Below are 12593 nucleotides of genomic sequence, written 5' to 3'. Positions count from 1 at the left end.
CGGCATCCAAACCCTGATAAGATGGTTATTTAGAGACATTGGTGTGCTGGCTTTCCAAATAAAGTCGTATTCCTTACCTCAACACCTTGTCTCCAATTTACTGGCCTGTCGTGCGGCAAGCAGAGAGAGCTTGGACTCGGTAACATTTTCATTGCTTGGTTTCCTACTTTTTTAGTATCCAGACCCCTTCCATTCTGTTAATATTTTTCCAGTCATTCTCTAATCCGTTCTTTTGGACAATGTCTATGCTTAGCAATTACTCTTTTTAATGGGTACTAACTCAGGCAGAACTGAACTAATATACCAATATGCCTTCACCAGAGGGAACCTGGTACCACTATATTCCCTCTTGTATCACCATGTCACATAAACTGTCCTTATGATATTGAAGGGCTATGTTCTCTACTTTGATAGAAATAGAACTGAATTGATGCCCTGCCGTTAGGCCGCAGCGCTGCTAGGATTGCATCGATCTTCCTGTTTGTACTGTTTGTAACTATGGCCCCATCTTAAGTATTTCTAATTGAGAAACAAAACCTCAGGAAACCGAAACTTAACCAGCCGCTCTCGCTTCTGTAACTATGCTTGCTGAACCCCCTTTTGCAACCATCCAACCAATCAGACGGTGACTAGTGTCTTTGTTTAAAAGTTAACCGATCAGTGACTAGTGTCTTTGTTTAAAAGTTAGCCAATCAGTACTCCCCACCCCTGGAAGGCCCCGCAGAAGGTCCCGAGCTTGTTTGTACCTGTCTATAAAAGAGCTGTACTAACCTCCATCGGGACCTCTTAGCGTCACCGGCAACGAGTGCGCGGAGGTCCAGGTTCGAACCTGCAATAAATGACCCTTGCCGTTTGGCTTTGACTCTCGTCTCTGGTGGTCTTGTGGAGGGGTCTCGCGACCGCGGGCATTTCATTTGGGGGCTCGTCCGGGATGCCCCCAAGCCCACCAGACATCAGGTCAACGGGTCATCGCTGACAACCGATCGGTAAGTAAGCTGGCTCAAGGTACCTTCTGTTTTGGGGACTAGGACAGTCCTGGCGGACGCGCTATAGGACACCTAGTCGGGCGTGGTTGGAGACGTCCACCGCGACCCATCTGGGGGTTGATAGCCCATCTGAAGCGCGCACGCGATAACCTCCCTTCCTCCTTTTACAGGCTCCGCTATTGGGACTGCTCTTAATCACTTTCGTTTTCAGAATAACCTTTTCTAACCAATCTCTTCCAGGACCTAAACATGGGCCAAACACAGAGTACCCCTCTCTCCCTCCTTCTCACTAATTTTGGGGATGTGAAATCCCGAGGACACGACCTCAGTCTGGACATCCGGAAAAGAAAACTTATTACCTTCTGCCGCTCTGAATGGCCAACTTTCGGGGTTGGTTGGCCCACCGAGGGTACCTTTTGTCTTCCTATAGTCCTAAAAATTAAATCTAGAGTTTTCTTACCAGGGAAAGAAGGCCATCCGGACCAAATCCCCTACATCTTGGTATGGCAGGACCTGGTAGAAAACCCACCTCCCTGGATGGCCCCCTTTTTGTCATCAGGGACATATAAGATCCTTACGGCCCGACCAACTAAACCTCCCAAGCCTCAGACCTCAACAGCACCCATACTTTCTGACAGCCAAGACCTCCTAGAGACCCCCCCCATATCAACATCCTCCTTTGGCCCCACAACCGGTCCCCCTTCCTGCTCCTGACCCTGCTCCTCTCCCCTTGGAAGAACCTCCTGTGGCCCCTCCCGAGAGGCCACCCAGGTCAGAACCGGAGGAGCGAGAGGCAGAGGCACTGCCGGCCCTCCTGCCCAATGAAAATAACTCCCCTGGGCCGGCTGGACGCACCCGTGGACGCACTCAGCGCGACCCAGGGTTCCGCCATCCAGATTCCACCACAGCCCTACCCCTGCGAGAAATAGGCCCTCCCGATGAGACAGGGAACCCCCGACTCCAATATTGGCCATTCTCTACCAGTGACTTATATAATTGGAAAACCCAGAATGCTCGTTTTTCTGATAATCCTAAAGACTTGATAGCTCTTCTAGATAGTGTTATGTTTACCCATCAGCCCACCTGGGATGACTGCCAACAGCTTCTCCGGATCCTGTTCACTACCGAGGAACGAGAACGAATCCAGCTGGAGGCAAGAAAACTGGTTCCTGGAGATGATGGTCAACCCACCGCTAACCCTGATCTTATTAATGCAGCCTTTCCCTTAACTCGCCCCCCGCAGGATGATTGGAACTACAACACCGGAGAAGGTAGGGGACGACTGCTCATTTATCGCCAGACTCTAATGGCGGGTCTCCGGGCTGCCGCGCGCAAGCCCACTAATTTGGCCAAGGTATATTCAATTGTACAAGGTAAAACAGAAAGTCCCTCCTCTTATTTAGAAAGATTAATGGAAGCCTTTAGGCAATATACCCCTATGGATCCAGAGGCCCCCGAAAATCAGGCTGCCGTTGTAATGTCCTTCGTTAACCAGGCAGCCCCTGATATTAAAAAGAAACTCCAGAAGTTAGAAGATCTGGAGGGCAAACAGATACAGGACCTACTCCGTATTGCTCAGCGCGTCTTTAATAACCGAGACGCCCCAGAGGATAAACAACTTAAAGCCACTGAGAAAATGACTAAGGTTCTGGCCGCCATTGTTCAGAAAGATCAAGGGGGCTCCCCAGCCACTTGACCTCCCAGGCGACCATTGGACAGAGATCAATGTGCCTATTGCAAGGAAAAAGGCCATTGGGCTCGGGAATGCCCCAAAAAAAGGCAGCCGCGCCCCAACCAGGGGCAATGGCAACCGAAGGCCACCACCCCAGTCCTGTTTACACATGATGCAGAGTAGGGGGGACGGGGTTCGGACCCCCTCCCCGAACCCAGGGTAACCCTACAAGTGGAGGGGAAACCAGTCCAATTCCTGGTGGATACAGGGGCACAGCATTCGGTCTTGGTTAAGCCCCACGGGAAAATTTCTGACAAAACCTCCTGGGTCCAGGGAGCTACGGGAGTTAAACGTTACCCCTGGACCACTCAAAGAACTGTGGACTTGGGCACGGGAAAAGTAACCCACTCCTTTCTCATTCCCGAGAGCCCTTGCCCCTTACTGGGGAGAGACTTACTTACTAAAATGGGAGCGCAAATTCATTTTCGGTCAGAGGGGCCGATCATAACAGACCCTCACAACCAACCCATATCTGTGCTCACCCTGAACTTGGAAGATGAGTACCGACTTCACCAGGAACCACCCTCCCAAAATCAAGATATAAAGTCATGGCTTCAGCAGTTCCCCGAAGCATGGGCAGAAACAGGTGGGATGGGACTAGCCAAACATCGCCCAGCCCTATTCATAGAAATCAAACCAGGGGCAGATCCTGCACGTGTCCGACAATATCCCATGCCCATAGAGGCCAAAACTGGTATCACTCCACATATTCGCCGGCTTCTTGACCTAGGTATACTGCATCCCTGCCAGTCGGCCTGGAACACACCCCTACTGCCAGTCCGCAAACCTAACAGTAAAGACTACCGCCCAGTACAGGACCTGAGGGAAGTTAACAGACGAGTCATAGACATCCATCCTACCGTACCCAATCCATATACTCTTTTGAGCGCCCTTAGTCCAGAAAAACAATGGTATACTGTGCTGGACCTCAAAGATGCCTTTTTTAGTTTACCCTTAGCACCCAAAAGTCAAGAACTCTTTGCCTTCGAATGGTCGGATCCCGAGAGAGGCATAAACGGACAACTCACCTGGACCAGACTTCCCCAAGGATTCAAGAACTCACCTACCTTGTTTGATGAGGCCCTACACGAGGATCTCAGTGAGTACCGGAGACAAAACCCCAATATAACCCTCCTGCAGTATGTTGATGATCTCTTAATAGCTGCTGGGACCACTGAAGCCTGCCTGCAGGGAACCAGAAACCTCCTACAGACTCTCGGCACCCTGGGATACCGGGCCTCTGCCAAAAAGGCGCAGATCTGCAGGCCTGAGGTAACTTCCCTGGGATACCTACTAAAAGGGGGGCAACGATGGCTCACAGATGCACGGAAAGACACTGTCCTCCGCATCCCCAGACCTACCATGCCTCGACAGGTTTGCTTGCTGAACCCCCTTTTGCAACCATCCAACCAATCAGACGGTGACTAGTGTCTTTGTTTAAAAGTTAACCGATCAGTGACTAGTGTCTTTGTTTAAAAGTTAGCCAATCAGTACTCCCCACCCCTGGAAGGCCCCGCAGAAGGTCCCGAGCTTGTTTGTACCTGTCTATAAAAGAGCTGTACTAACCTCCATCGGGACCTCTTAGCGTCACCGGCAACGAGTGCGCGGAGGTCCAGGTTCGAACCTGCAATAAATGACCCTTGCCGTTTGGCTTTGACTCTCGTCTCTGGTGGTCTTGTGGAGGGGTCTCGCGACCGCGGGCATTTCAATATCTACTTCCTCATTCCTCACTGAAATCCAACCAAGTGGGCAACTGAAACTACCCTCCCCCTGTGTCACTTAATGCTGTTGAAGGTTTGCTTCATTCACGTCTCCACACCATTTTCTTTTGGTTCTCCTGAGCTCTTAGTTTGCTCCTCGGCTATCTACTCCCTATTTCTCATGCTCTTAAATAATGGCTCAAGGTATCCGTTAGTTCAACATGTATTTATTAAGCACCTACAATGTATCATGTATTTTCCCGGATACTGGCAACAAAGCAGAATAAGACATACACTGTCCCAATTCTTGGGGATATGACAACTTCTAAGACTCGGCACACTTCCTAAGTGATTTCCCATAGCTTTAGTTACTTCCTATGAATTAATAATCCCTAATTCCTAGATTAACATATCAGGTCTTGCACAAACCACTATTGAGAGCTAGACCCATACTTTTACGTGCTTGGAAAATCCTCTAATTCACTTGTCTCAGAATTAACATATTTTTAGCATCTACCCTAATAACGCCTATAGTTAATGGCACTATTAACAAAGGAAGCAGTCCCCTAAATTCTACACTCACTCCCATCTGCATGTATCTGTGGCTGTCAATTCCACCTCCAAAATAGTACTCCAGCTTGCTTCCTCCCATTAAGAGATTAAACTCTACTGCAACTGTTTACTTTCAAGCCTTCCTAATCTGTATTTTTGCAATTGCTTTTAAACTGGTCTCTCCTCTCTGGGTTCAATTTCTCCTGATGACTCCATATCTAGAATCAGAATAAAGTCTAAATTGTAAAAAGGACCTTGAAATATAAAACCAACCTACATCAACCATTACAAAGCAAAAACAGTCAAACAAACCAAAAAAATAAACAAAACATCACCATATAGAAGGTGAAACAAATGAACTATAACCTGTGAGAAAATTTTTGCGACACATAAAATGGGCAAAAGATTAGTATTCAGAAAACATAAAGAACTGCATATCCACAGGAAAAAAGTAGCTTCATAGGAAATAGTAAAAAGAATTGGCCAGCAATTTCAGAGAGGACCACCAATGACCAATAATCATAGGAAAAGACATTCATTCTCATGGGTAGTCAGGGAGACAAACCACAGTGATTCCATTTCACATTTACCATATTAGCAAACAATTTAGGCTAATTAGTGCCAAGTACATTTGCATAAGAAACAACATATATCCTCACCTCTGCTGGTGGGAGTATAAATTGATTTAACCACTTAGAAAAAACAATTTCCTAGGAAAATTGACCTTGTACATACGTAAGAAGATCATGAATTGTTCATAGAAATTGAAATAACCCAAATGCACATCAACTGTAAAATTATGAAACTAATAAAACTATATCCTTACAAGAGAAATCTACTCCTTAGAGTATATCCTTACAAGGGAATTTCAAAAACATATTATTTATCAATTAAAGCAAGTCACAAAAGACTCCACATAACATAATTCCATTTATAGAACTTCAAAAGCAACACAGGAATTTAGGGTTATGCACTTGGGAGATGAACACCGTATTTAGCATCTCGTTAACTCTGGGATAGAGGAAGGAAAATGCAGTCAGGGAGAGCAGATAGGGGATTTCTAGGGTGTGGTGGTGTCCATTCTGATTTAAACTCTATGCAGGTGATTCCATTTAATTTGCTATAATGCCAAATTTTTCAGTGGAAAAAACGTAGATCACCAGCTTCTGTTCTCTGTATTTCCTGTCACCCTAAGATCCACAGCCATGAGCTATATGCCAGTTCCACAACAAACAGACACACATGCGTGCACGCACACACGCACACCCATGGCTTGCTCCCTTTTATGACACAATTTTTCATTATCCAAAAAATTACTTTCAATCTGCTCTGATTTTGCACCTGCTACTCCTTTTTCTTAGAATGTCTCTTTCTCCCCATTTTCTCACTGTTGGGAAAGTTAGTTTAAATGGCACTGTCTCTGTGACACTTTTCCCAATCCCAGCAGGCAGGGTGACACATTCCCTCTTTTGGCCTCCATTGCACTGTTCATTTTGCTTTTACTGCTTTCCCTAAATCATGTTAAAGTTATTCATGTGGCTTCTTCATATCACGAGTACAGAGATATTGACTCTTGTTTCTCTCTTTATAAAATTCTCATTTCTACTCTGGCATTTGTGCGTGCATCAAATTATTTTATTTGAATGAAGAGAAATGAAAATTATTGCAACATCTGAAACAATATCATCAAGTTCTTTGCTGCATAGTGATACAAAATTCACTATTATTTACAGGGGAAACTTGTAAAATACACAAGCAGTGTATTTAGAATAACAGAAATAAGATTACAAAAACATAATGAATGTCAGGGACCAGAGTGCTTGGCAAAAAAAAAAAAGAGTTAGGAGATACATGATCACAATCTTACTCAGAAGACAGAGGGAAACTTGAAAAGGTCAGAGATTTGGTACTTTCAAGTACACAATTACTGCTTTAAAATAATGGCTCAAGACATACTCAAAGATGACAAACTCTAGAACATTTTCCATAAAGACTGGGATTGAATTTTTGATTGCTTAAAAACTAAAACAAAAAGAAAAGAAAAAGGCATAAAAGAGTGTATTCTTGAGGAAGGCAGTGAGTAGTGTTGAGATAGTATCGTGTTTACAGGGGATGTGAGTTCTCATCAGCAGTAGAAATTACAATTTGCCCAAGACCAAGGGAGCAAGTGTTTCCAAATCTAATTCTAAAGGAATTCTAAAGAGAAGGAATTCTAAAGGACATTCTACACACCTTCAGTGGAATGGCTGATGCTTCACTCATCACAAAAAATCAAAGCGTCAATTTTATCATGTAGAAAATTGAATAACTTTTACATAATGCAACACAAAAGTAGGACACTGGCTTAATGGTTGCCTTCCACCATACGACGGTATTCCAGCTCCTAGAATTTACACTATTTGATTTTCCAATACTGTGTCTATTTTAATTCAAAAGACTTTGTTTCAGGTGACTTAGCAACCCACCTTCAAAACCTGAAGATTTGCTACAGAGGAGAATGTTTATTTTAACTTACATTTATTATAAAAGCAATTCAGAACCAGGAAGTTCCCAAGTGTTTCTGTAATGGCAGCATTTTCAAGCACTCTCTTTTCATAGGAAACGATACTAATTTGATACATTTGTTTAAAAGCAGAGTTGCTGCTAAAAGAGTACATCTTAAAAGTTCTCATCACAAGAAAAAAAATTGTAACTTATTGTGTGGTGATTGATGTAAATGAAACTTATTATGGTAATCATTTTGCAATATATATTTATATCAAATCATTAAGTTGTACACCTAAAAGAAATACAATGTTATGTCAATTATATCTCAAATAAAAAATAAAACTTAAAAAAGGAGACCAAAAAAAGCAATCTGTTTCACGAAATCATGTGATTTTTTTTTTAACATCTCTGTTGGAGTATAATTGCTTTACAATGGTATGTCAGTTTCTGCTGTTATAAATGTCTTACCTGTGTCCCCTGCATCGGCAGGCGGACGCTCAACCACTGCGCCACCAGGGAAGCCCTATAAATGTCTTTTAATTCATTCCCTTTACCAATCTACTCGTCCTCAACATGAATATGCTTCAGTATACTGAGTAGTACCGAAAAGAAAAACCATGAGTATATTATTCTCAGCTGACTTCCTCAATGCATTTTCCAGTGGTATCTTGTTTTTGCTAGCATAGATTAGCAATGAATCCTCACCAGGCAAAGGATCTTCTTATTCATAACATAAAGTGTGCATCTGGTGTGGGGACACACAGCATCAGTGAAAGCCTCATAAAATAAGGACTTGCTATTCTTTGGGATTTCAGTCAGTGCACATTAAAAAAGTATCTGTAGTTGCTAGCACTTTTATAGCCTCTCAGTGGAAGTTAACAGTGGCCAGAAGGGACTAACTTTATTTTGCTTTTAAAAGAAGGCATGAGGGCTTCCCTGGTGGCGCAGTGGTTGAGAGTCCGCCTGCCGAAGCAGGGGACACGGGTTCGTGCCCCGGTCCTGGAGGATCCCACGTGCCGTGGAGCAGCTGGGCCCGTGAGCCATGGCTGCTGAGCCTGCGCGTCCAGAGCCTGTGCTCCGCAACAGGAGAGGCCACAACAGTGAGAGGCCTGCGTACCGCAAAAAAAAAAAAAAAAAAAAAAAGAAGGCATGAAAACACGTCCACCAAAACTCATGGGCCACATCTATAGAGCTGATAAGGGACTAGTTAAAAAAAAAATTCAACACCTTGTTGACAAGGCTCTCAGGGAATTTAACCAGGAATTTATTCTCTTTTTCTTTCTTAGTTGTTTTTCTTTTACATTCTGAGACTTAAAATCAGCAATTCAGTTTGATCCACTGAATTTTAGCCACAGCATTAATTTCTAACATTCTCACTGGAGTGCCCAAGAGACCTGTGGCCGACAGCAATTTGGTACAACTACTCATATCATCAAAACCTCCCAAAGGCACACTTGCTTGACCGCTCAAGACCTGATATATAAAACAATCTGCCTTAGTTTCATACAGTGATGTTTTGACACTCCATCCACATGGGAGACTGGATCATACAGCTCTCTAACTCAAAATATTATTCCATAGCTACAGACAGCTTCCCAAACCCCTACATGCCACAGACACATTGAAAGGATGACCTAAAGGCATATAATAGATATGACAAATGCTTACCTGGTATTGTACAATTTCCAATAGAGTTGTAGGTAATTTGTGGTTGCTTGATAAATATTTAGTAACTACTGGTGCATATATTTGAACTTAAGATTTGAAGAGAATACTATTGATATGAAATATGCAGAAAACTTGTCATGCCCTGTCTTCATTGTAGTTTATATGTTGTGTTGGGTTCGCTGATTAATTCTTATAGAAATTTTGTCTTAGTTTGTTCTCGGGCTACTGGTGGAAGGGCAAAAGGGTCCATCTGGTTAAAGAAATGTAGACACCTAAATTTAAGTTCACTGTTAATATAACTGAGTCAACCCACTGATATGTAGTCTATCTCCAAGGTATACTTTATATCCAGCTGGGATATAAAACATTAAAAGTATTTTATAAGATGTGATGATAAAATAATAAAAATCATTCTTCTTAAGATAGTGTCTCTGGGGTTCGCGCTTTTAGCCTGTCATGAAGAACCTAGGGGTAAGACAGGAATAAAGACGCAGACCTACTGGAGAACGGACTTGAGGATATGGGGAGTGGGAAGGGTGAACTTTGACAGGGGGAGAGAGAGTCATGGACATATACACAGTAACAAACATAGTAAGGTAGATAGCTAGTGGGAAGCAGCCGTTTGGCACAGGGATATTAGCTCGGTGCTGTGTGACAGCCTGGAGGGGTGGGATAGGGAGAGTGGGAGGGAGGGAGACGCAAGAGGGAAGACATATGGGAACATATGTATATGTATAACTGATTCACTTTGTTATAAAGCAGAAACTAACACACCATTGTAAAGCAATTATACCCCAATAAAGATGTTAAAAAAAAGAAAAAGATAGCGTCAGCTTGCTACATGAGAAATTTGGAAGCTGTTTTCTTACCTCCCTCATATAATGGACAGGTTGGAAGAACAAGAGTTTTACTAAATTTATTTGAGCAATTTGGTCTAACTTTTCTGGACCTGTGCACAACCTCAAAGATTCAGAAGTGTTTCACATCAGTTAGAATTCTGGGTTGCCTGACTTCTACTTTTAAAAGATGGAGTAGAAGTGCCTTTCCCTATTCCCACTAAGAGCAACTAAAAACTCTGGACATCTTATATATATAACAAGAATAAGAAGACTTTGAGAGGTGGAGAGAAGTCAGACCAGCTAGTGATCTTGGGTCCCAAGAAATGACACAGTGGTGAGCTTCCTGGGATTTTGGTCTCACGTATCCTAGATTTGGAGCTGAAGAAGCAACTCAGAAACATGGATGAAATTAGACATTTAAAAAGCCCCAACAAGGGACTTCCCTGGTGGTCCAGTGGTTAAGACTCCACGCTTCCACTGTAGGGGGCATGGGTTCGATCCCTGGTTGGGGAACTAAGATCCCACATGCAGCACAGCTGGCCAAGAAAAAAAAAAAGTTTCTCTCAAGCCAATGTACCAGGAAAGCGGCTGCCTAGTGAGAAGGAAAACTTCTAGACAATCACTCTTCCCACCTCCACAGCAGCAGCTATAATGAGTAATAAAGAACCCTCCTCCTCCCTGCTGCTGGATGTTGTCAAGAAAGCCTAATGGAGAGCCAAGACTTGCACCACCGTCCAACACTAACAAGGCCAGTCCTCTCCAACCCCCCTCCCCCTCCCCCCTAGTAAAAAAAAAAAAAAAAGTACCCCTGCCCACTTCCAGCTGGGGTGGTATCAGCTGAGGCCTATTGAGGAGCCAGAATTCCCAGCCCTGTCCAGCAGTAATGAAGACATCATCTTCCCATCCCACTCCAAAGCCCTCATGCCACGGAGGCCAAGTGGAGAATCTGGACCTCTACCCTCACGGGCAGTAAGCCCTTGCCGCACGGCGCCCCCCCATTCCCTGCTGGAGGGCTGTCAAAGGAAGCCAGATAAGACAGAAGATGTAAATAAGATCCAGAGTTCATGCCATAATACCCTTACGGAGAACCATGAAAATCACAACTTAAACCAGCAAGAGACAGTCAACAAATGCCAACACCAAGATGAGGGAGATACCAGAATTTCCTGACAAAAATTGCAAAGCAATTATTATATTGAATAAAAGTGCTTCAAAAAGCAATTACCAACACACTTGAAACAAGGGAAAAAATAGTCTCAGCAAAGAAATAGGGAACATAAAGAAGAACCAAATGGGACATTTGAGAAGTGAAAAATATAACTGAGATTTAAAAAACACATTGGATGGGCTCAAGAGTAGAATGGAGAGGACGAAAGAATTAGTGAACATGAAGGACAGAAGGATATATCCAATCTGAACAACAGAGAGAAAACATACTGAGAAAAAATTAATGAACAGAGCTTCAGGGACTTGATGGACTCTAAGAAAACATTTAACATTCACGTCATTGGAAATACAGAAAGTGGGGAAAAAGAAGATTTGGCTGAAAGATATTCAAAGAAATAACATCTGAAAACTTCCTCAGTTTGGTTCTGTAAACTCTTTTCCCTTATATGACAAATAACTGATTTAACTAGATTATTCTAATTTCGTTTGTTTCTTTTGAAGTTAACCTCACCCTGTCTCAGACATAATATTTCCATGGTGTTCTTTCTCCTGCCTAAGCCTCATTGATTCAAGATGAGCTATGCTTATGGAATAGATGCAAATGAGAAAGTAATGCTTATGGAATACATGCAAGTAAGAAAGTAGAAGTCTACTGATAGACAATAATATATTATAGAAACTTAAATGGATTTGGAAGTACAAGAAAAAAAACCTAAAACAAACAGAAAAACCAAGGCAGAAGTAGAAATAGCATACCTATGGCTCGGAAAAACAAGTTGAAAATTTAGAATTGCAATAAAACAAATACGAGATTGTTATTTCTACAATATCAGATAAACATCTTTACATATTTTTCACACTTTTGACCAGCTGATTGGATGTTATATATAGTAACTCCCTGAAAAAACTTGTTAAGGAGAAAATAACAAGCCCAAATCAATAATAATAAGTATTTATTGAGCTTTTCCTATTACCACATACTCTTTTAAGTACTTTTATTTACCTAGTCCTTGCAACAACGCTATGACATACTATATCCTATTTTATGGATGAATTAGATGAGGCAGAGAAAGCTTAGGCATCCCTGCCATGATTACAAAACTAGGAAGTGCCAGAGCTGGTAGCCCAGGCAGTCTCACTCCAGAGACTGCAAATATAACAGTAAGATATAACGCATCTTGAAAGAATCAAGGGATATGGAACACCAAAGAGCATTTTTAAGAACTCTTCGCAGTAGTAAAGATACAAAAAAGTTTTTAAAAAATGTATCTGCTTTAAATAACTAATAACTAAAATATTATCATGTGTTCATACCCAAGTAATTGAGAAACACATTACTGGATCTAGTAGCCTAGAAATATCAGCTATAAAACTGTAAAGTGTCAAAGAGGTAAACAATGCTTTCTTACTTTTGCCCCTCAAACTCTTACTTTTGAAAGCAGGTATATTGCTATTCATTTCT

The 12593-nt window shown here is 42.5% G+C and overlaps 1 protein-coding gene across 1 annotated transcript; it reads left to right on the top strand.

Annotated features, from left to right (window-relative positions):
• Window positions 1-1235: 1235 nt before the first annotated feature.
• On the top strand, window positions 1236-11134 carry LOC112406152 (uncharacterized). Its single transcript, XM_024754864.1, is given in 3 exon segments — window positions 1236-1376; window positions 1639-4092; window positions 10787-11134. Coding segments are annotated over 3 exon segments (2943 nt in total).
• The last annotated feature ends 1459 nt before the right edge of the window (window positions 11135-12593 follow it).

This window comes from Neophocaena asiaeorientalis, unplaced genomic scaffold (assembly GCF_003031525.2).
Source record: "Neophocaena asiaeorientalis asiaeorientalis breed wild unplaced genomic scaffold, Neophocaena_asiaeorientalis_V1.1 scaffold124, whole genome shotgun sequence".
NCBI classification, from domain to species: domain Eukaryota; kingdom Metazoa; phylum Chordata; class Mammalia; order Artiodactyla; family Phocoenidae; genus Neophocaena; species Neophocaena asiaeorientalis.
The sequence above is the reverse complement of the archived record's forward strand: the minus strand, read 5'-3'. Positions and strand labels throughout refer to the sequence as shown.